General features: G+C 37.3%; 1 protein-coding gene across 4 annotated transcripts; it reads right to left on the bottom strand.

Annotated features, from left to right (window-relative positions):
• Window positions 1-2138: 2138 nt before the first annotated feature.
• Window positions 2139-25506, bottom strand: rnf166 (ring finger protein 166). Of its 4 annotated transcripts, none has more exons than XM_055216637.2 (7): window positions 25130-25506; window positions 12760-12916; window positions 10413-10525; window positions 6824-6859; window positions 6547-6733; window positions 2892-2999; window positions 2139-2811 (listed from the first exon to the last, which is right to left on the bottom strand). In XM_055216637.2, the coding sequence occupies exons 1-7, from the start codon at window positions 25297-25299 to the stop codon at window positions 2746-2748; spliced, it is 837 nt and encodes a 278-aa protein (XP_055072612.1). In that variant the 5' UTR covers window positions 25300-25506; the 3' UTR covers window positions 2139-2745. The 4 variants fall into 4 exon arrangements, with proteins under 4 accessions (XP_055072612.1, XP_055072635.1, XP_055072626.1 ...); XM_055216660.2 differs by having other exon boundaries at window positions 6619-6733; window positions 25130-25502; XM_055216651.2 differs by lacking the exon at window positions 6824-6859.
• Between the last annotated feature and the right edge of the window lie 97 nt (window positions 25507-25603).

Raw genomic sequence — 25603 nt, 5'->3', positions numbered from 1 at the left:
TTTTAACTATAAAAGAACGACAACTGGTGATTTAAAAAAGGCCTTTGACAGTTCAAGAAATGATATTTAAGATGTCTCTCATTCTCTCTGTTCTGTACTGGTATTGCCTAGAGATGAGAGCTCACCAAAAGGACAGCCAATCAAACATAACTCATTCAACAAGTCCAGTACAAAGAGATAGTTCACCCAAAAATATCAGTTCTGTCATATTTATCTTGCTTCAAACCCGTTAAATCTTTTTTGTACAAAGTTTTTTTAAAGCAAATAGAAAAAAAACCCAGCAAGCAATAGCCATCATTTCACCGTCTAGATTAACTATAATAGACCGGATATATGTGACCTGGACCAAAAAACAGTTGTACATTTTTTAAGATCACAATGTAAAAAAAGGCAGCATGAAGTTAAAACAACTTGGTTTTACAAGTCAATTCAACATACTATTTTAAGTTTTGACTTGTGGACAGTTGACATGACAATGATTTTCTTACTTAGTATTTTTGTCTTGTTTTCAATACAAATATAACGATTTTAAAATCAAGATGCATTTTCTTGACGAGCAAAATGGCCCAAGAAAATAAGTCTAGTTTTTAGATCAAAAATAAATCTGCCAATGGGGTAAAAAAATCTTGAAGAGTTTACTTTTTTCTCAAACACCCAAATCTAGAAAAATGTTCTCATCTCATTGACAGATTTTTTTGCTTGTTTTAAGAACAATTTTTTTAAATTGACTATTTTTCGTCTAAAACTAAGACTTATTTTGTTAGGTCATTTTGCCTATCAAGAAAATACATCTCGATCTAAGACTTTGTTATTTCTACAGAAAACAAGACAAAATAAATTAGCAGTCTAAATAAATTAGCTTTCTATTGATGTATAGTTTGTTAGTAAATGACAATATTTTGCAAGATACAAAGATTTAAAATCTGGAATATTGCATTTAAAGTTCAAAGTCCAAATGAACACATACACTGCAAAAAATGACTCTCTTACTTAGTATTTTTGTCTTGTTTTAGGTAGAAATATCTAAAAAATCCTCAATCTAAATGTATTTTGATGAGCAAAATTACCTAAGAAAACAAGTCTTAGTTTTAGACAAAAACATACAATTCAAGTCAATTTGTGCTTAAAACAAGCAAAATTATCTGCCAATGGGGTGAGAAAATTTAGCTTGAATTAAGTGTTTAAGAAAAAATAAATAATATTTTTTTTCTCACCCCATTGGCAGATATTTTTGCTTGTATTAAAGCAACGCCAAAGAGTTTTTTTAACCTTAAATGTTTCCAAAAAAGTTTCAGTCGTTCATCCGGCCAAAACCGCACTAAAGAAGTTTCCAACCGTCGGGTCGCGGCCACGTAGTTCGAGTGAAAACTACAAAAACTTGCTTTATGGCAGACCTACAATCCAATCAGAGCCAGCTATGCTGCAGTATTTACGACAGTGGTAATGGGCAATTATGCTTCTAACCTGTAGGGGGAGCAAAAACTCTTTAGTGTTGCTTTAAGCACAAATTCACTTAAATTGTATATTTTTGATCTAAAATCTAGACTTATTTTCTTTGCTCATCAAGAAAAAGCATCTTAAATTAAGAATTTTTAGACATTTCTACTAAAAACAAGTCCAAAATACTAAGTAAGAAAGGTTTGTTTAGCGCTCTCTACTGGCTTACTGCTGTAATGACCTTGTGGACTGAATGGGGATACATAAAAACCAAACTTTGTTGGCAATTTTGTTGGCCAAGTTTCGATATATTTACGGTAGGAAATTTGCAAAATATCTTCATGGAACATGATCTTTACTTAATATCGTAATGATTTTTGCCATATACCCTTACAAAAAGTACTACTACAGTAACCATGCTTTTGACTATGCTTTTTGAAAACCATGCATTACAAAACCATGGTTATTTTGTGGTAACCACTGCTTTACTACGGTTACAATGTTTAATATTATTTTAACTGTCGTGAAAAATCTATAATTTTGTCCAATGCAATGGATTTTTGGCTTTTTCTACAAATATACCTGTGTGACTGGTTTTGCGGTCACATGTAGTCCGGCTATGAGCCAAAATAAACTTGAATTTGGTTAAATGTTGTTTTTGCCAAATTAACCTGTAAGCAAAGTCAACAGTGAATACAAAGTGTTTGATTTCATTTATTTTCAAGCTATGGCAAGATGTTTATTTAATTTTTAAAGACAGGCCAAATTTTGCCTTGTTTTAGCCTCGACATCTGGCTTGTGTTTGGATGGCATTTATGGCTATTCGTCTTTTAAACATAAAATTGCTTGCTGGGAAGAAGTTTTACTACAAATTGGAGACAAAATTGGCCATCAAATGGCATGCAAATAAAATGTGACAGAACATTCAGCTTTGAGTGATTTATCCTTTACATCTGGAGCGATGACCTCGCCAAACTGAATCACAGGCGTTTCTGTGCAATCTGTCCATATTTGGATAAAGAGAAAATAAGGAAGAACCAAAACAAGCATGGTGAAATTTACCGTTTCCTTTTTTGCCTATTTGCATACAGGTTTGAATGTTATGACGGCGATAAATAACCAGAAGCCCCTCCCACTTCTGAAGAAACAGGAAGTGAAACGTCTGCTGAGGAGTTATGTGGAGCTACTTATGGGCGTAGCTCAGAAATACAGAGAAGAAGAAGAGAGGTAGAGTGACAGGAGGAATGAAGGAGACAGACAGATGAAAGCTGATGGTCTGAGATTGTGGAGCAGGATGAGACTTCACACTCAGTTCTCAGACAGTGAAAGGGTCAGAGCGGCCTGAAGTGCTGATTCTTCATCGATACTGTAGTCCTACAAACACACACACAAGTGTGAAAATCTCATGAAATCAATCAAGACGTTATGCATGTATAATCTCTGTGTCTTCTCACCACAAATGTGTCGTAGGAGAACTTGTGTCGGTGGAGAAGATGCTGCAGAAAGTTGGAGCTCTTGTAGCTGGGGTCACCCCAGGGCATTGCAGAACATACTGGACAAACCTACAAACAAGAAGCACAGGACACTCTTTCAACCAACAAAAATCACACCAAAAAACTTTACGTGCCTACAACGGGTGCTCATTTTAATGAGAACCGTCTTTAAAGTCCCCCTGTGGTGAAAATCAGCTTTGTATTGTTGCCTATGTGGAGTTTTTAATATTGCTCCAAATCCACCTCTGTTTCCTACATCACAAACATGCAACCAATCCCATCATCACAGTTAAACGAGTGGATTACTAGTTCGAGTCATAAATATTATGTATGGGTGTCGCATAGACAGCGAGCATGTGCAGCGTAAATGCTCTAAAATAGGCACAGAAAATACTCACATATGTATTGTCTGGAACTGGCGAATGCGGCATCTATGTACTGTACATATATATCTGGGTGATTCTCACGAAACCATTGAAACTCCACGGCACTAATGATTTTAGCTTTAAAATGTGTAATATAGTAACAATAAAAAGCATCAGAATTAACACAATACTGTGTTCTACCTTGCACAATGTGTGATTTTAACATAAGAATTTATAATTGTAAATTTTATCTCATTTTCTGCTGAAATTCTCATTACCGCAATGTGTCCGGCTGTGTTTGAACATGCGTTATGTTGTAATTTAATCAAATTAACACAAAAATATTAAGAAAAAAATAAATGGATGTTTTGCTAGACTACTTTAGATGACAGAAAAATATTTACTGAATATTTATGTATAATAATAATGAAGAAAAATTAGGAAAATGATGTGTCCATGCCTGATGTTCTCATCCTCCGCAACACTTTTTGAGAACAGTTTAAGCACACATACAGAATTTTAATAAAGTTTGATTTTGAGTGACCAAGCACATGGACCAGTTACTTCAAGATGGCTACCAGGTAAGATCATTTTTTTACAGTTCATTTGAAATATTGTCTTGTCAGAATGCTTACACGACATTTTGATTATCATTACCGCAACAGATGCTTATTAAATGTTAATTTAATTAATAGAAGCATAATACTTTGATTTTAAATGCATGTGCAGAATCTCCAAATTATGTTCTTTCAGGTTTGTCATGTCATTTTGAAAATATGTCAGTGTTGATGTTTTCTGACTGTTGCGGTAATGAGATTTTTTAGGACTAATTTTTTAAATTATGTTACAAAAAGTGTTAAATGATAAGTAAACGTTTTTAAATTAATGTTCCCATTTACTCCAGACTTTGTTTTTCAATGTCTGGTGGGAAAAAAGTAAATTTAAGCAATTTTTACATTTTCATGCTTGACATTTATAAAACCAAGTTTTCGTGAGAATCACCCATCTATGGTCTTAGCTGGTGGTATTGAGTGGGGGGACTATTTAGCATATTCATAGATCCATGTATACTAAAGGTGTGTCTCAATCTGTTCCATAGCTCCTGAGGTCGTGAATCAATATATTGTGTATGCAGGTTCGGGCACTGGTAAGGACCCTAGCTCATTTCACATTGGGACACTGTTCACTTATTTTTCAGTGACGTGGCTGCTTATTGCTGCGTTCACACCAGCTGCGGTAGAGGCGTCAAGCGTGAGTGATATCAATGTTAAGTCAATGTAAAGACGCGTTGACGCACATCTGGAGGTCTCGTGGCACGAATGAGGCGTTTACAACGAATTGAGCACTGCTGCAGGAAATGCATGAGTAGAAAAATTTGAACTTCCGCGGTAAAACGCGCCGCCTTAACCAATCAGGAGCTTGCTCTAGTAGTGACGTGATTACAGGAAGCTAGTGGAGTCGCAGAAGCCCGCCTGAATGTCTCGATGACTAGAATTTCACGTGCGAATGAAGCGACTACACTCAAAATGTTCAAGCGTCCAACTAGACGCGAATTTGACGCCTCAAACGCGTCTGGTGTGAACCCAGCATAAGCGCGTCGTGATAATTTACAGCTGTATTCATCAACAACCCGCAAAACCAACATCTCCCTGACTTAATTTTTAAACACTTGTTAAAGTATATTGTGCAAAACACTTTCTTTATTCTCTTACATATCCGTGCATAAATTTAGAGGAATATTACACTTAAATATTAAATAGATTGTGGTCCCTTTCTGTTTATTAATGTCTGTTTATATTAAAGGAACAGTATGTAAGAAATGTATATCAATGAATCATAAAATGGCCCTGATATGTCACTAGACATTTAGAAATCATTTTCATTTCAAATACTTATATCACTGACAACAGTGGTCTAGCCAGGATATTGTCATTTAAAAAGTGGAGTTGCAGCCCTCAACTGATGTTTATGTTGTCATGTTGTGTTTTGGCCACAAGTTTTGTGATTGCAATACCAGTTTTGGCCACAATCCTACATACTGTTCCTTTAAAACTAAAAAAAATTGTCTTTATAAAAGTAGTGTCGCATTTCAAGAAGTTTATTGAGTTGGCTCACGCGATTTTTGGTTGGAAAGCTTACAGAGTTGCATAGAGTTGTGGGAATTTTTAAGGAACAAATGTTCCAGTGCACTGGATTGAGACAGCCCTTAAAGGAAAACACCACCGTTTTTAAATTTTTACTATGTTCTTACCTCAACTTAGACAAATTAATACATAACTATCTTTTTTCAATGCGTGCACTTTTAATCTTTGTACAGCGCGTCGTGAATGTGTTAGCATTTAGCCTAGCCCCATTCATTCCTTAGGATCCAAACAGGGATGAATTGAGAAGCCACAAAACACTTCCATGTTTTCCCTATTTAAAGACTGTTACACGAGTAGTTACACGAGTAAGTATGGTGAAACAAAATAAACTTTTGTTTGGAGCCAAAGGAATGAATGGGGCTAGGCTAAATGCTAACAAATTCACGAGGCGTTGTACAAAGATTAAAAGTGCACGCATTGAAAAAAGATAGGTATGTATTAATTCATCTAAGTTGAGGTAAGAACATAGTAAAATATTGAAAAACGGTTGCGTTTTCCCCTAAAATGGTTGATCAGTGTCCAGACTACTGAACAAGGGAGCTGATTGAGACACAGCCTAAATGAGGCGAGGGTGTAGAGTTTAGTAATCGTTCAAACCACTTCGGTAAAGGATTTCCAGTTCGGTGCACGTGTACCGAATGCAATTTTAACAGTAGCTAACAGTAGCCTTATATCTTGATACTTCAAATCAGAATTCCCATAAAAACATATTAAGTGGCGGACGGTGACTTTGTTTAGCAACCCTGGAGGCGGGACAAGCGCTGCAAAGTTTTGTTTACAGTAGCAAGTAAGCACCGCAATTTCCGTTACGCTCTCTTGTTTTATTTTATTTAGTTTTTATTTATTTTATTTAAACCAAGCAGGTGTTTTATTTAAAAATCTGTTTCAAATATGTAAACTTTTTACTATACTACTGAACCATGAATTTTGTATACCGTTACACCCCTACTAGAGTTACATTCAAAGTTATTTTAAGGCATTAAGAAGTTATTATCACAGGAAAAAACTTTTTCATATGCTGATTTGATGTTTTAAAAGATATAATTAATTGACAACAGGGGGACTTTATTTCATAATAAAAGTAATTCAGCTATAGAGTGCACTGACCGCTGCTTTACTGCATGACTTGAAGGAGCTGGAGGGTTGAGAAGAAGTCTTGGATGATTTTTTGACACTCACCACTTTGTTGGGATCATTGCGATGGTTTTCCATGCAGTGCTTCACTAGCTCCTGCTGGTCCAGGTTGCGAGCGCCACAGTAAGGACACACAAATGTGGAACGGTTTGGAATATTGCTGTTAACGGGAAAAGAGAGAAATGTTTAATATTACCTGACATTACCTTGTCCCAAAAGAAATAACAGGAATACAGAAATCTGCAGACACCTGAGGGTCTTTGAAGGTACTGAGGGGGTCTGTGGACTAAAAAATAAAAAATATTCATTAAAAATTAAAAAGGGTGTTTCTAAACATGGTTAACATGCTCTATAGCTTTTTGTGTTTGATAATATTTTATATAATCAGTTGTTTTTTAAACAGCATAAAAAAATCATTATACATGAAGATGCACATTAAAAGTAATTGCGTTTCTGTAGAAAATACATTAGCAGGATGAATCTAGGACATCTCAAAATAGTTAATTAAGAAACTAGGTCAATGCTAGTGTAGCATAATGTAATAATGTTTGTTAATATTATTAATGAAAGTTATTATACACTGTTACACAGCAAATCTAACAGAAGTTGCATAACAAATTCATCTCATGAAAAATGCATATGAAACCATCCAAGATCCTTCTGTTCACATTTATTCTCAGCATCATAGTTTACAACAAAATATATATTATGTATGTTACGTAAAACCCCGGCTAAAGTCGCGTAATCTAATTATGAAATGTAGGGGGCAAAGTAGTCATGACCACAAAATAATTGTGATTATTGATGACATTTAACCCTTTCCCCGCCATTGACGAGTTAGCTCATCAATTAACAAAAACTAATTTTGTTTGAAAGCAGAGGGTCTGTTTTTTCATGTGATATACTGAATGTTTATATGTCTAAAGAAAAACATTTTATATAAGGCATTCAACTTTTTTAAAAATCATGAAAAATGCTGGCGCTGGCTGGCAACATTTTTAAAAACGATGGCGGAAAAGAGTTAAAGGTGCAGTATGTAAATTGTAGTGGCATCTAGTGGTAAGGTTGCGAATTGCAACCACGGCTTAGTCCACTGCTCACCCCTCGCTTTTGAAACACATAGAGAAGCTACGGTAGCTACCATCGGACAAACATGTAATTGTCAGAGACAACTTAGTAAAAAAATGTGTCTGTTAAGGGCTTCTGTAGAAAAATGGCGGCACAAAATGTGACTTCCATGTAAGGGGACCCTCAGTGTATATAGATAAAAAGGTCTCGTTTTAAGGATACCGGTTCATTATGAAAGGTCTTTATACACCCCTGCTAATATAGCTTTGTATATTATTTTGCATTTCTGTCAAGAGATCCTTCTAAAAATTACACACTGCACCTTTAAAAACTTAGCCTTCAATATACAATACTTTCACTTTTATATATAACATGAAAAACACTGAAATTAGTGATTTTATTGACACTTTGCTTTATTATTCTATGCAAAAATGCTTGGCTTGCTAAAACATTGACTTTGATGGTCTCTGTGTTTACTTTAGGCACAGAAACACATGATGATATAGCATTAGTTACAGGAAACTCTAACATTAGAAAGTGAAAACAGGCCATAATATTAAAACTGCATGCGTGACTATTGGGTCAGTGCAGGGCGAGCCATAAATATTGCGACTTCAGCCCGGTTCTTATATTATCATCTGCAAATACCACAAACAACTGATCTATTTTGTAGCAGAACTTCCGAAAAACACAAAGCAACTTTGACATCTCTGAAAAATATGCTAATTGTCTTTTTAAACCTTTAAACCTACTTTTTGACTTTTCCTTGATACTTTTGACTTGAAGTTAATTTTAATCACTTTGGATAAAAGTGTCTACCAACTATAAAAATGTATATACAGTACACACAGTGTTCATGTAAAACTGACCTAATGAGTGTTTTTTACTATTAATATGTGAAAAGTTAGTAAAACTGTACTCAAATAAAATAAATGTTAAATATTACCTTCATTATTAAAAGATACGTTTTCATAGAAATTAATCTAATAAATAAACAATTTATGTATATAAAAAAAGTATGTTTTTTAAATTGCATATATTAAACTATTTTTGGTCAATTTGACCCCAAACATTACCAGTGTTGCTAAAATTTTAACATAACAGGAGGGTTAAAGCTGCTACATAAGTGGTGACGCACTTTTGTGAACATGTAGTCTGTACTGAAAGCTATAGCTATTTTGTTTTAAGCACAAGTTTTAAATATTTTTTTTTTACAAAATCGCATCGATTGCCCTCGGAAGGCCTTTATTAACCCCCTGAAGCCATGTGGATTACTTCTGTGAAGGATGGATGCATTTTTTTTGGGCTTCAAATCAAAAGCCCCATTTACTACCATTATAAAGCTTTGGAACAGAATAAATGTATCCTCGGTTGACTACTACAACCCAAAATCCTTTGCATGCTATGCAGCAGCTAAGCACAGTGCTCAAAGAAGTTTGTAAATATATAAATTAAATGTTTTCCTCTTTTCAATGCTGGTAACTTAACACATTGTTGGTCCTATTATAGACATTTCTCTGGTGCACATTAATCAAATAAAGCAAGAGTTTGTTTTCTCTAAACATTTGGATGAGATCACCACTATTGGTCAAACCCTTTCCTCCAATCACACGGCTTCATTCTTCATACATTTCTTCCGGTGTTGCCAAGTAAACAGCTTTCCACAAATTTGGACTATTTTTAAACCAGCTGTTTTTCCAGCGGGTTAAAAGTGTACAGATTGTGTTCATCTGCTATAAATCTTACGGTAAGATGATTTTATTTATGCATAGTTTTGGTATTTAAGCCAAAGTCATTTGGCTGGTATTGTTACGCAGATCTGGCAATCACGATTGCTACATGCAAAATGCATCGTATTATGTTGCCTTCATGAGCGATCGTAATTATCATAAATATGAGTTTCCTAGATAAAATTGCACATACACACCCTCTGATCTAAATAATTTTGACACCCAAATTTATAATGGGAATAAATAACATTTTCCCAAGGCACACACACACACACACACACACACACACGTATGAGTCTGGTGTGCCCTCCAATCTTCAACAAGTTTGTAATCACGACTTCGTAAGTAGAAATTATAAAATTTTTGACAGCACGCAAAGGCAGCATTAAATCCCTCACTGACTGAGCATCGTGACAATCGTGTGCCTTTATGTTTGGGACACACACTTGTACACAAAGCACCTCAATGCAAGTAAAATAGTGTATGCAGGACGACGCAGGAGTCTAAATCTTTTTGTGCAGTATTTCCACGAAGACTGCGATAAACAGCTATGATGCAAGACCACTGCGCAGGAATACATAAGCATGCTTTGAAGAGCTAATGAATTCATAGCCTTTTCTTCCTCCTGTGCTTCAAAGGAACAGTGAAGCACGATGCACACAACTGGACTTTTATCAGCTTTCTGTCTGTAAACCTTTCAGCAGTGTCTGTCAGACATCAGTTTGACATCTCTAGATCCAAGTATATCTACAGCGATAGTGTGCGGGCCTTAAGAAAATAATGCATCTCTAGAGAATGAAACGCGTCCTGGATTTATATAATTTTACTCTGAATGTTGTTTCAGAGTGGAAAGCCGTGAGTCATAAGACCGCATCTGACTTGAGTCATGTGGGATCGGATACTCTTTAGGGAAAACGAAAAGATAACGGTGAACCAGGCACTTCAAATAAATTTAAGTGGTTTGTACTCTCAGCATAGCTTGTGATTTTAAATAAGGCCTGATAAACATCTGACAAAATGGACATCAAAAGAATCTTATACCTGGGAATGGGTTGTGAGGTGGGGACCACTGGCATAAACTTTGGGCAATTGGCCATCTGTTCCTGAACCTTTGTGCAAGATGAGATGTGCGACCTCATTTTGACCAAAGTGACCTAAAATTCAGAAGAGAAAAATGTGATTAGTACATTATCACCTTCATTAACATACTATTAGTGCCTGTTACTTTATTATTCCTTTATGGGGCGTACACACCAAACGCAAAGCATCGTGTTCCTCGCTCTAGATTACTTGCGGGATTTAACTTCATGTCATGCAAATTTTTCACTTGAGTTGAATATTTCAGATGCGTTTGAGGCGAATAGAGCGTGTTTTCGCGGCAAATGCTCCATCCAACTTGTGGCATTCGCACGAGTTCACTTCTATTTGCGTCTTTGCATTGAGTTTGTATATAATCTACTCGGACAAATCTTGGAATCACGTTTGTGGTGTACGCCCATTAGGGGGCGTTTACAGGACAACTTTTTCATCCAAAAATACAAAAGATTTCATGTGGTCTGGATGTTCGTTTACACAACAACAGCGTTTAAAGACTTTTTCAACTTTTAAAGATGAGGCTCAAAGTGCAAACTTTTAAAAACAATGCCTCTTTGTGTAAACTACGAAAATGTGAATCTGTAACTTATAATAACGTGATGTTTAACAAACAACAAAGGACTGTATTTGTGCTGCTCAAGATACTGAGTTTATTAACACTTCTCCGACAAAGTTTACAAAGTTTTGCCGGTTTATAGTCCAGGGTCAGGTGTAGTGATAAACCTACCTCATCGTCCATCTGAAAAAAAACAAAAAACCAAACGTAGCGCTTTTCTAAGCGGGTTTAAAAGAGGAACTATATTTTATGGCGTAATAGCACTTTTGGGTGTACTTCGACTCGACGCAGTAACACCCTCCCTCTCCCATTATGAGAGTGAGAAGGGGAGCGGACTTTTCAGGTGAGTCGAGGTACTCCCAAGAGTGCTGTTGCGCCATGAAATGTAGTTGCTCTTTTGGATCCGCTTGGAGAAGCGCTACGTTTTGTTTTGTGCCACCAAACTTGCTCGTGTGGCTGCTCGTCTTGAGTGGGAGAAACGTTGATGTGTTTGGTCACTTCTAACTTTATCTCTAAATGGTACCATTGAATGAATGGGGCTAAGCTAAATGCTATCGAAGCGTCGCAGCGCGCTCCAGCGCTTACGTGCACGCACACAGATGATAGAGGGATGTATCAACAATTCTTAGTTAAGGTTATAACATATTTTAATATTGAAAATGAGTAGACTATTCCTTTAACAGGTAAGGTGTGCGGTTTACTGAAAAATAATCAACACCCATGGAACACTTTTCAGCCAATCAGAATAATGCATTCAACAGACCCGTGGTATAATACTAATTAATGTCTTTGCCATTGTTTAAAATGGTCCGCAAGTGTGCGTTTCAAATATGTAGCCCGTGACCTTTCGACTTGATTACATAATATGTAAGGTCATGCTGGCACGTCACACGGCTAGTGCAAAACGAGAAATTGTGGTTTAAAAGCACTTTTTGTTGGCAAAAATGATGATCGTTTTGCTAGATAAAACTCGGTTGTGATCGTTTAGAGTCCTTTGAAGCTGCATTGAAACTGTAAACTGTTAAGGTCCACTAAAGTCACTATATTGAGAAAAATCCTGGAATGTTTCCCTTAAAAACGTAATTTATTTTCGACTTGGATGACATGGGGGTGAGTACTTTATTTTTATGAAAGTGGAGTAATCCTTTAAAGTGACAGCACGTATTTTTTTAACAAAATATTGATAACTAATTGATATTGGTCTGAATCGAAACCATATATTAAAGAAAAAGAATCAAATTGAATCATCAAACCGGCCCTAGTAAACATTGCTTTAATTTAGGCATAGTCTTCTATGAAGTTCCCAGTTAACAAGCTTGTGAAAATATCAGAGATAATAATAAAATAAATTATATACAGTCCTGCAAGAGTCATAGAAAATATTTTTTTTAAATTTTGAATACACTGAAAATGTTTCTAGTTATGCACAAATATTTCATCATCAGCTAGAAATTGATCTTCTGTGAGTATTATTGTCTATAAAATGAGATCATGAATAAAAGAAGTAGAATCACAAATTTCATACGAGCCAGTTTTGGAGCCATGTTAGTGCTAAGAAGAAAGAAAATGACAAAGATATTTCAATATTAAAAAACTTGATTCTGCTGGTTCTTGGTGAATTTACGTTCATTATGGTTTTATAGTACATCTCATGATGTCATGCTGTGATGTTACTGAAGCAGGTTCACATATTTTGTTTGTTTATTGTGTGTAACTCGATGGATTTGTTTGATTCACCTTTTTGCTGCAACCCCTGCACGGGGCTTTATATGAAGAGAGCTGTTTCTCCACGCTGGAGGATTTGTCCACTTTCTTTGGATCGAAGGGCATACGGCAGAGAGGACAGAGCGGTGATGTGACCTGCAGACACGGCTGAAGACAGTCGCCACAAAAACTGTCAAGAGACACATGCATAAACACACATTAGAGATGCCATCACCCCAGCTGTGGGCTCTGGGCTTCACAACTACAGCTGGATACAGAAACTAAAGTATTTTTAGCAGTAATCGAATAAAACAACAGTAATTTGATTCATTACAACAGACTGAAAGGAAAGGTTCACCTACACTACATGTTTTGTTCTAATTATTATGACATGAGTTTTCTTTTGTATTTCCCATCATTCTTGGTTTATTCGTTCAGGCCCATCAGAACCAACACAATTCACGCTAGCATGACTCAGCACAGAACCTTAACACATGGAAACATCAGCAAGAAAAAGGTTGTGAAGTTGCGATGGCAGATCTGTCAGCCTCTGACAGATGAGGCAGGACTTTATAGAGCCGCAGGAGCAATGAATCATTCGCGGTTTATCCGCCAGACGTACGCCTTGTTTTATGGCACTGTCGGATCCAGGGCAGAGCGAGAGTTCCTCCATCAGCATCTCGGTGACCGAGTCATGGGAAATTGAAGCTAAGGTCATTGGTGAGAGTAGTGTATCAGCCTTAAATTATTTGAAAGAGAAATATTGATGCTGTAATAATTTCAACATCTGTGAACTTGTGCACCCATGAGTCGGTCATGTACTCAGGAAGCAGAGCCATACCAGAGAAGAAGACACATGTTTCATAAGTATTGCAATCACGCCACATCGTGCAGATGAAGTGTCATCAAGATTTGAAGTAAGAACTTGAAATTATTCAACAGATGGCTTGGATGCAGGCTTACCATCTATACTTATGTAAAATGGATTTTAAATAATTGGGACTGGATGCACCACCACATCTATGCAAAGCTATGTTTTAAAATCTGCTGCATTTTTCCTTCTAGCATTTGCCATCATTTCTATTTATGAATGTACGCATGTTTGTGTCAATTAAAGCTCCAATCCATGACATTGGCCTCTCTATCGCCATCTCTGTTTGAAACATAAAATTGCAGTTATTTGTGGAGTAGGGGCTCATTATAGTTGTGCTTAGGTTTTCATTTATACTTTTGCGTTGTCCACGTCGACACGCAAACACGCATGCAAGACCGCTGGTAGACAGTATCCACGCTTATTACACGGCTCTCTGGAATGCTTGATTCTGATTGGTCAGTTGAGACATTTGCAGGTTCGTTCTTTTCAAATAATAACCGCTCCAAAATAATAACGCATAGCCGGCACTACTTGCACGAGTAAAATCGCTCCGCGCCAATAAAGATCAATAAAGATTGCTGTCTGTTTGGCGCCATCTTGTGACAAACACTCGACAACCACGACAAGACACAGACAGCTTACTGAGACTGAACTTGACAAAATAGAGCATGACAGCTACGAAGCCAACACACAAAAAAATACAGAATGGGCATTTAAACTTCTCAAAGACTGGCTAAAAGAGAAAAAATGGAGACAAGTATGAAGCAGAGGATCTTAATAAGGTATTACGATCATTTTATGCATCTGTGCAAAGTTTCGCGGAAGGATAAAAATGCTAATTTAAAACAAATATGCCAATAAAATGTTTCAAATTCATATTCATGTCCAGTTTTTTTTCTTATGTGGCAAGTAGCCGTGTAATAAGCGGGATAATGTAGAGGCAGCCGGTAGTTATTGGGAAATAAGCCCCTTCAGTGTGATACAAGACCCTCCGCTTCGCGTCGGGTCCTGATCACACTGTCGGGGCTTATTTCCCGATAACTACCGGCTGCCTCTACATTATCCCTTACGTGTAACCACAGTAGCAGCGCGACCGTCAATGAAGAAGCAGCTTGGTAAGTTAACCCACAAACGAAGAAGAAACAGCAACTTGTTGTGCATGATTTGAGAAGACCAGCAATGATGGAAGTAAATAAACAGCAAAACTTTTGTTGCAGTTTTAGCTAAATCACCCCTCAACTTGGCCCATCTTTGTTTTTTACCGTCGCAAACGGAAATAGCCATGACACCATTTTTTTACGTGATGGGAGGGGTTCTGGTGGACCAATCACAGCACTTGTGGTACACGTAGAACTGACACGCTGTTAAAAATTCTGTGAGGTGCACATCTGGCTACGCAGAGCTATGCACAGGCTACGGATAACCTACGGTGTAGCTACGGCATAGTGTTTACGCACGACTATAAATTGGGCTTAATTCTCTGTATGTCCATTGTGATTCGCTTCCCTTTTCTGTGCGGATGAATCTGATGTCTGTAGCTGGGTTTCCATCGAAATGCGAAGCGAATCTTTTTAAAATTCACAGAAAAAGAAAAATTAACAAATATGAATTAGGTGCGTTCCCATTAAGTTGTTCGAATGAATGACGGTGGTATTGGTAACCTAATAACCAACAGCAGGGCAGACTTAAGTTTTTTACGCACAAGAAAAAAAACACCTCAAGTGAGCGTAAAAAAGTTTTTGCGAATTAAGAGATTTTTATCGTTTCCATCACTCTTTTCTCGTGCGATACTTCAAAATGCGCAAAAAAATCAGGGTGATGGAAGTTATAAGTACAAATCATATATCTAAAAAACAAGTACAATATCTGCCGAGTTTATTATGACTAAATGATTGAAAACGTAAATGTTTTAAAATAGATGCCTAATGCGGCTTTCACATAGGAAGCAGTGTGCGCTGCACTCGCCGCTTGTGCTCTGATGGCCAGACCCAAGTATAAGCAGCTCTTCGTCCATTTTGTTTGAACGCCCCGTTTCTATTGGCCGCGCGGGTAATCGTCACAGACCGCAGCGCAAAAGTTAAACTATTTTGAATTTTGACCGCGGCGCCCGCGCTTTGCTCGACGCAACAACAAACCACCCTCGTGCGGCGCAAGAAATTGAAATGAATAGGTTTCATAGCGCAGCGCGCACCGCGTCCTATGTGAAAGCCGCATAACCTGTTAAGATAATAAAGTCACATAAAAGCTGTTTCTCAATATCTGTTCTTCAGCGATCTTGCATCCTCGTTCTACGTCATCATTAACTGTAGAAGTTCAACAAGAAGATTGCACACATCTCAATTCTCACAAGTGTGCTCTGTGTTCTCGCAACCTTCTGAGTTCGTTCTTCTAAGGTCGCCTGGCAAGACCAGTCTTCACGAGAATGCCGTTCTTTGCATTCTTGGAATTGAGAAACAGCCCTATACTCCAGTATTTGATCCCTTCAGATGATGATAAGCTCTGCTGATAATAAATCTTTTTAACTGGAGACTCTCCGTAGTTTCAGCTTTTACTCTTTTAACAACAGATGACTTCTCAAATGTAAGGATGTAAGAAATCATCACTTAAAACTTTATAGATTAAACGCTGCCATCAACTTTACGTTCAAGTTATACACTCTTATTGGTATATCACGACATCATTGTGCTTGAGTTTATCAGATGCAATAAGAGCGAATGAAAGCAGGTGGTGTTGGTGAGTTACTGTAGGCTTGTCCCATCTGCCTCTTCTTTCTCTACAATCCCAGTTTTTAATGGCTTGAAGTGGAGCAGGATGGCAGGATTTTCCTCCCTTAGGAGAATGGAGGATCTACAGATCCGTAAACATGGACAGAATGTTCTGGACCGGACGTCTGGATATCTGCAATAATGCTGAATGGGAATCTGCCAGGTTTACACTGGGCTTCATTAAGCAGCACTATGTAAACATATGAACTAGAACAGAGATTTACAAGTCAGTGTTTACATTTATTCATTGTGGATGTGTCCAAAATGTATTTTGGAAAAAAATAGGACAGCATTATTACTACTGTGCACAAAACGCAAATTGTCAGGTAAGCCAATTAGAGTAAGAAAAGGAGAAGTATACAACCAGAGCACATTACATTAGACAATAGGTCTCCCACAATGCAATGTAATACACATGACCTTCCAGTCTCACGTAGCCAGACCTTCATACTGAAGCTTTGGGAACCATAGCTGCTTTGAATAGACAAGGACCACCGAAGAGTCCATATGTCTGACACGTAAATCAACCAATCACATTTTGCATTGTGCCGCATCACGTTTAGGGGAGTGGAGATGTCTCCACAAAAACAGACATTGACAAACATGTTAAAATATCTCATTTGGATTCCACTAACTGCTTTAAGCAAAACTATTGGATGTCTATTAAAAACATTATGCTGTCAGCCTCGCATACTTTGATCAGACAAATTTGTGGTGTTTCCAGGTGGACCCTTAAGGGGTGGGCACACCAAAACATTTAAACGCGGCTAAAACGCAAGGAAGACATCGACTTGCCAGCTTGCTCTGATACTTCTGCTTTGTCAAGGTTGGTTGTTGTGATATTTGGTCCACCCCTCCTCCACTGTTATTGGATGGCTGAAGAAGTGACATTGATGAGCTGAGACTTTCACTCAAAGTTGCGCATTTTTCAACTCTCGGCACAAAAAAAACAGACCGCCGGCTCACGGACAAAACCCGGCAGCTGTTCACGTTTCTGAAAAGTGCGGCGCTTCCATTGGAAACAATTGATAACATACAACGCCATAAACACCTTGGTGTGCAAGCCCACTTAAAGGTGCAGTGTGTAAATTTAGTGGTGAGGTTACGAATTGCAACCAATGGCTCAGTCCACTGCTCTTCCCTCGCTTTTAAAACGCATAGAGAAGCTACGGTAGCCACCACCGGACAAACGTGTCAGCAACGGAGACAAATTAATAAAAAAGTTTGTCCATTAAGGGCTTCTCTAGAAACATGGCGGCACAAAATGGCGACTTCAATGTAAGGGGACCCTCTGTGTATGTAGATAAAAATGTCTCATTCTAAGGTAATAAAAACATAATGGTTCATTATTAAAAGGTCTTTATACACCCCTGAGAATATAGTTTTGTATATTATTTAGCATTTCTGTCAAGAGATCATTTAAAAAATTACACACTGCACCTTTAAAGAACATGACGCAAACGTCTCCTTGGAAATTCTCTATAATTCAACCAACAAGAGGACGACTTTGAATCTGGTGAAACATTTCCAGTTAACTGTGCCATATGCATCATACATTGCAGCCAACATAACGCTTGAGGCTGATATTACTACGTTTGATCAGACTACCAGAAAGTATGACATTTTTCAAGCAAAATTGGAAATTGCTAATAATCATACTTATTTCTGAGATTGTAAATCTCTAACAGCCCACATACAGGGTTATGGGTACTTAAGTGACCAACTGGAGAAGGATTTATGGGCTTTAAAATGTCACATTGCCATCAAACAGAGAAAACGAAAACATCACTTCACACCAAATAATATACTGTCTGTGGTTTCGTCCAAATGCAAAGAATAACCCAAACAAGAAACTGGCAAGATCAAATTTATGACAAGATTGGTGGTGGAGCTTAGCTCATGAAGGTTATTGTTGTTTGTGGTCCTCTTTGCAAACATTTCTATGCTGTCAGCAGAATAATTTTCCTTTTAAAAACAGCAGACATCTCCTGCAGCTCTTTAGCAGTGGAAGATAAAGAGATGATGTGATTGTTTCTGACCTGAAGAACAAAGATGTAATGACTCTATTTATTAACACAATTAATACTGAAGACAATCCTCTGTCCACACAATTCAACATTTATTTAAACATGTTCGCAGACCATCCTAAACTGGTAACAACAGATGTGGCATTATTAATTTAGATTATAGTCTTATTAATAGGCTATAACCATCCGCACCTCTATCTCGACCATCATCTCGCTCAATACATCATGATTAATGCTTTGGTGTCTCAGTTTGCTGTGGTGAATAATTCAGGAGGTTTCTGAAATCCAAAGTAAACACAAACGTGTTTGAGTGTCAATGAAATGGAAACTACACATCTGACACTACAAAAATGCTAGATCCTTAAAACATCTCATCTTCTGAACAACAGAGGAAAAAGGCAATACAACCGATGTCAGAGACAAAGAACCCAGCAGTCTAAAGAGACTTTCACACCAACAGTGAGAAGTCATTTTCAATGAAAGGTGAAGACTTGAGGTGATGTGCGAGACAACGACGGCTGGAAATGAAAGAAATGTACCTTGGAAGCCCCCCTATGTATGAGTCAACATATCAACACAAAGATGAATTAAACTTAATGACCCGATTATATTGTCAATAATGACTTTAATGTCAACCAAGCTGTCACATGACTCCAGAAGACAATATAGCACAAAATACCCTTGGACCACAAGAGTAGAGATGTAACGAGTACCAGTCTAATGGTTAACCATAATAAAAATGTCCAATGGCGTCATTTTGTTTTTAAAATTACATTCAACCGTGCCAGTGTCACGGCTCGAAAACCCGTGTCCAGCACCAACCAATCATAGACTGTAAAAAAGATGGACGACGCTCGTTTGTTCTCTTTCATTGGTGAAAAGTGAAGCCGTCAGTGTCCCGATACGGCGCTGACATCTTGGGTCTTGAGTCTGTCTGTGCAGTAGCGATTTCGGGACCAATCCAATGCGCATATCACAGATGTCAATTATGACGTGACACCACCGTTTTTATAGCATTAAATAACTAACTTAAAACAAACTTATTTTAAAAACAAACACTTGAATTTACATCAGCGTGATAAAAACTACAGTAAATGACAGAAACCAGCTTTGGAAAAAAGATAAATGAAGTGTAATTAATTAAATTGTTTAGTTGGTCTCGAGTCCTATTGAATAACATGGGGGAGGTGGGGTTTATGACCTATACTGGGAACAGTCACTGGGGGCGATCGAGACATTTTAGCTTCACTTTTCAGGGCTTGTGCGGCATGCTTGCAACCAATATAAGGAATAAGGTGAGACAAACACATTCATTCATGTCCGCTCCCATGTGTTTGTGATGACCGTGCTTCACTGACTAAATTTAAATTTAGTCAGTGAACCCCCAAAAATTTCACATTTAGGAAAATCTAGTTGTACTGAAACATGTTTACTTAATATTTCTTTAGACTGAGCCCTCTTTTCTATTAATTTTGCATTAAATGATGTGATCTGATGAGTTTAAAGCTCTGTTTGTCTGTGATTGCAGTGAGCGCAGCACACTTGTGTTTTATCAACATAAGTGCGCTTGCATGTAAAATCAATTTTAAATTTGGTTTGCATCAGTACTTTTTTTTACATTTCTAGAAATTGTTCACAAAACCACACTCTAAAATGGCTGGGTTATTTTTGACCCATAATGGATAAATATTGGACAGAACACGCGCTGGGTTAAAAATCGACCCAATGCTGGGTTATTTCAACCCAACTGCTGGGTTATTATACCCCAGTGAATGATGCATAACAACAACAACCCAGCATTGGGTCATTTTTAACCCAGCACGTGTTCTGTTCTGTCCAATATTTACCCATTATGGGTCAAAAATAACCCAGCCATTTTTAGAGTGCATGATAATATTGATAATTATGGTGATTTTGTTCAGTATAACCGTGATGTTACATTTTAATACCGTTTCATCTAGTGCTGCACAATTAATCGCATCGCAATCGCGATATCAGCCTGTGCAATTATATGACAGCAAAAAGTTGCAATTATATTAAATAAATAAATGTGTGGACTTGTTAACACAAACTTTCTGATAACAGTTTGATGATTTTCCTTGCTGTTTAAAAAAAGAAAGAAAAACGAACAAAAAAGGCAGTGCATGTGTGGCATGCACGTGTGTGGTGTGCATCGTCACTTGTGTGTGCGCAGCGCGGAAATACCAAAGCGAAGATGGATGCAGAGGAGATTGACAGTGATCTGGTAGCTAAAAAAAACCTCTGCGTCTGTTGTATGGCGGTATTTTGGATTTAGAATTACTGACACTGAGCAGTTGCTACATCACGTGGCAATACGAAAACATTTCTAGTTTTACAAATACACATTTTAGCATTATCACTAAACTGTGTGTGGATTTTTCTTAAAACCCATCAAGTTGACACATGATACCATTTAGTATAATCGCAATCGCACATCGCAATATTAGCATCAATAACCGCAATGGGAAAAATTACCCAAATCGTGCAGCCCTAGTTTCATCTCTACACAAGATTACGTTGCACATGATTAAGTGATGATTTTTCATTCACGGGTGAACTATTGTTATAAATGATTGCACAGTGTGCATAATGGGCTACCCAAAATCATAGTGTAAACATGCCATACAGGGAAGAGGGAGATACCAACAAGACATAACAACTAGCAGAAATGTGCTTTAAATCCATTCAGATACACTTTTACTGTGAGATCTGAACCAATCCACTGAGTCGAAAGAAAGAGAGAAAGCAAGAGATAAGAGCGAGAAGGAGACAGAGCAAGAAAAAGTGAAAGAGAGAAATTAAAGGTCAGCTAATATAGCAATTTTACAGATGTCTCAGGAAGTTTCAGGTCCAAATACCCTATAGATGATTTATTATACCATGTTAAAACTCCATTTTTGGGTGTGCAGGAAAAAGTGCTGTTTTAGTGTGCGTGTCTCTCTCTTCAAATACAAATGGGCTGCTGGTTTGTTCCCCATTTATTGTTATCTATACTAGAAGCATGCAACATTTTTATTAAGTCCTTTCGTCATTGTCTTTTATAATGTAATAGCATTATTCTAGGGAAACGGTATTTCACAAGAAATATCGTTAGCGCAACATTCAACAGTAGAATTGCACATCGCATATTTTCTCAATATCATGCAGCCACAATTTTAAACATCCAATTTAAAAACTTTTCAGTAAACCGTTGGATGGATGCAATACACTACATGCTGAGCAATTTTTAATTGTTCAAGAAAAATACAGCAGTAATAGCCGATACTCACAATTTTGTTATCGAAATCGTATCAAAGTGGTATCAGTGCATCTCCAATTTAAATAAGCTTAAAGAATAAGAAGGTACACCTAACACCTTGTTACACTTATATCATTCGAAAGGTTTATTCATGTTGAACAAAAGATGTTATTCAATTCTGCATATAAAAGAACAAAAACGTCCAAATGACTCATGTGCTATATTTAAAGTCTTATGAAATCATACCATAGTTATTTGTGAGAAATATGCAATAATTAATTGTCATACAAAGATGATTAATAGACAAAACATGATCCTTGATCAATTAAACCAAAAAATCTCTTAGTTCTGAATTAATTAAACAAATAGGAAAATGACATGAAATGGAAAATAAAGGCTATAAAAGGATAAATCTGCGGGGAAATCCTCCTACTCTTGAGATGAGCCACGGCGTTGCTCATTGCATTAAAGTGTTTTCATGTCAGTGTGGGAGTTTAGTGCACAGCTGAAGAGAGAATCACCAAATCCAGTGCAGATTATATATGAGGGCAATAAAGCAATCAATGTGCCAAAAATCTCACCTGTATCTCTGGATGAAATACGCTGTGCAATCTTTGCAGAAGTATAAACTGGACTTAATAATAGAGCTAGTATGGGTTAGGGATTTGAACAAACAACTTTGGTCTGAAAATTTTCTCTACTGTTTGCTCTCCGGGCATGAAAGATTGCTCAAATCATACGGCTCATGAAAGAGCGGTGAGGCGATTACTTGTGTAAGTGAGAAACCAGACATGACTAAACCTGCATGAAATTCATGCTCACAAAATTCTGACCCAAGCCTTGCAGATTTTCAGAAACTGATCAATCATGTGCAGTTTACTACATATTAGGTATTTTACATCTTGCCTGTTTAGGTTTCTATTTATTATTAATAATATTATGACCACCATAGTTTGGATTAGTTTCCCATTCAGGTGGCGCCAACTCTATTTTTTTACCAGGTAAACAATGAGTTGCTTTACTCTCGCATCCCGATTTGATATTGAAGATTTAAATTGAACATGAATTAGAAGAAAACGAGAATCCCTGAGCAATAAAACAAGTGTTTGAAGGTCACCATGTTTCCCTCATTAAACATTTATTCTCCAAAAAGCGCTGAAAATTCAATAGGCAGTAAAGGGCAAGGGCAGTCCCAGTGTGCCCAGCAAAAGGGTGACGATCTGCCCAATAAAATTCAGGTGAATACACTCCTAAAAATAAAGGTGCTTAAAAGGTTCTTCACAGCAATGCCAAGAAGAACCTTTTCTTTTCTACATTTTTATAACCTGAAGAACCATTATTCACACATTTTGTGAACCAGTAAGGTTCTTCAAATGTTAAAGGTGTTTTAAAGAACCATTTAGACAGAAAAGGTTCTTCAACGGCATCGTTAAGCACCAGACAGACGCTGACTGTAGTTCACTCGCTTCATTCGCGCGTGAAAGCTGCACGTGAAATTCTAATCATTCGAGACATTCACGCGGAAATTCGCATCGTGGGAGGGGTTTCTGCGACTCCGCTGAGACTCCGCTCGCTTCCTGTAATCACGCCACTACTTCAGCAAGGTCCTGATTGGTTAACTTGGTGCAGAATTCCGCCGAAGTTCAGATTTTTCAACTCGCGCATTTCCCGCGGCAACGCTCAATTTGCGCATTCCTCGCTTTCTGCGCTTACCGCGCCGCAGGATGCCTAATCGCGCCTTTGCATTGACTTAATATGTAAATCACTTGCGCTTGCCGCTTCTACCGCATCTGGTGTGAACCCTGCATTATGCAATTACGTACGGTCACGATCAGGGCTGGGCAATTTTTTTTTCGATTAATCATTTTTTTTTACTTGGTCGATTCAAAATCGATTCTCAAAGAGCAGAATCGTTTTTTTTTTCATATTTATTTCCGCAAACATTGAACGTAAGATTAACGTTAATCAAATTCAGGGGTGTCCAGACTTTTTTGTGTGGTGATCTACTTTTAAAATGATAAAGCCGACAAGATCTACCTGCTAAAAACAGTTTATGTAATGGTGACAGACCTAAATTCAATGTAGATTTTAGGTTCATTTTAGATTTCACAAGAAAGACGACGACGATAGTGTTGTGGCTTTTAATTTTTATTAATTACCCACTTGTAAACTGCTGCTCACTGTTCTTTTTTATTAATATAGTATTTGTATTAAATCTATATTAATTGAGTTGAATCAAGAATCAAGTATAAAAACCGACCTGAGAACGGGAATGAAAATTTAATCAAGAATCGAAATCAAATAGATTTGATAGCTTGTGAATCAAAATCGAATCGATCTGGAACATCTGAATCGATATCCAGCCCTAGTCACGATGGCGCGTCACACGGCTAGTGCAAGTCGAGAGAAGTTGTCGTTTAAAAGTGCTTATTTTGTATTTTTCTTCATTTCACTAGATAAGACCCTTATGTCCATTTGGAAACTGTTGGGGTCCAATAAAGTCTATTAAAATTTGAAAAATTCTGGAATGTTTTCCTCAACAAAAAAAAAACAAAAAAAAAACTTAATTTCTTCTCAACCAAACAAATAAAAACATTAACAAACTGGATGGCAAGGGGGTGGGTAAATTATCAGGATTTTTATTTTTATGAAAGTGGAGTAATCCTTTAAACGTGCACAGTAAAAGATGTCTAGCGGCCCCCTGATTAATATTAATATGAGCTTCATGTAGCTTAATTATGAGAGCATTGTGTTAGCAACACAACCATCATGGGTTCGATCCTAGGAGGATTATGCATAATATACAGGTCATGTATAAATTGAAGTCACTATCTATAAAAATGAATAAATACAAATGTTAAAACATTGGACGACAAACGGTTCTTATTTCATGATTGAATCGATTCAAATGAACGATCGGTTTGTGAATCCGATTTTGATTTTTTTATCTTAATACAATCTTGCTTGCTTTGTTCTTTCAGCTGTCATAGGAAGTGAACCTCGTAAAAAAAGACTGCCTTTTATGTCTGTTAATGTCGTTATTTTATCAATACTGAACAATAAAACAACATAAAACACAATTATAATATCAGAAAATTTATAAGCAGATTAAAAATGTTACTGTCGATCATTCATGGTCAAATCCTAAAGCTGACAAAATAAACGATGTTATTGTTTTGAGTCATGCGAGCACAAAAGGATGTAAACACGACACGGTTTTTAGTCTTTCCATGGAGATAATCCTAAAGCAATATTCAATAACGAAACAATAATAAAAATTAAACGCACATTCATATGTGAGAAGTGTGTTATTATCCCTCAGAGACAGACAAAAGATAACGGGACGTCATGCTCAAAACATCACGCGCACAGAAGTATGCATTCATGACAATGCCAAAGCAAGCGATACAAATTTTATTTTTCCACTTTAAATGAATAAAAACACTGTATGAAAATCCAAAAACAACATTATACTCACGTATGGGCGCAGCTGGCGATGCTGACAGGTTTGTGGTAGACCTCCAGACAGATGGGACAGGAGAACTGACTCTCCAGACTCTCTCCAGGTGCGGCTGCAGCGGCTCCATTTTGCTGCTGATGCTGCTGTCTGAGCTGAGCAGCGGACACAAAATTGCGGAACATCGCCATTACAAACACGGAGCTCTGGCGCAGGATAATCCACCGACTGTCACGGGTTCCTGCGCTTTAACGTGTGAATAAGCGAGTAGATGGTTTATAGCACATCGGATGCGGCATCTGATTCAGTGCTGTTAACACAAGAAGACACGCCGTTGTTCCGAAGAAGTAAACATTACATGGTAGCTTTTAGGGATCGGGCGCAATCCAGTTAGTCGATAGGGTCGATGGGTGTTGTAGTTTAATCGTCGATTCTAGTCGAAGGCTTTGTGTTTAATTTAAACTACATTTCCCAAGCAGTCCTGTCATTTCGAGT

The sequence above is a fragment of the Misgurnus anguillicaudatus genome, chromosome 21 (assembly GCF_027580225.2).
Source record: "Misgurnus anguillicaudatus chromosome 21, ASM2758022v2, whole genome shotgun sequence".
NCBI lineage: Eukaryota > Metazoa > Chordata > Actinopteri > Cypriniformes > Cobitidae > Misgurnus > Misgurnus anguillicaudatus.
Note: the sequence above shows the minus strand (reverse complement) of the source record. Positions and strands in the feature narration are given on the sequence as shown.

Excerpts from the sequence above, each read along its gene's own strand:
- rnf166 (XM_055216637.2), bottom strand. The coding sequence starts at position 25,299 with ATGGCGATGTTCCGCAATTTTGTGTCCGCTGCTCAGCTCAGACAGCAG. Across the intron at positions 10,526-12,759 it reads GCAGGGGTTGCAGCAAAAAG|GTCACTTTGGTCAAAATGAG; the intron begins GTGAATCAAACA and ends TCTGAATTTTAG. Across the intron at positions 3,000-6,546 it reads AGTCATGCAGTAAAGCAGCG|GTTTGTCCAGTATGTTCTGC; the intron begins GTCAGTGCACTC and ends TCTTGTTTGTAG.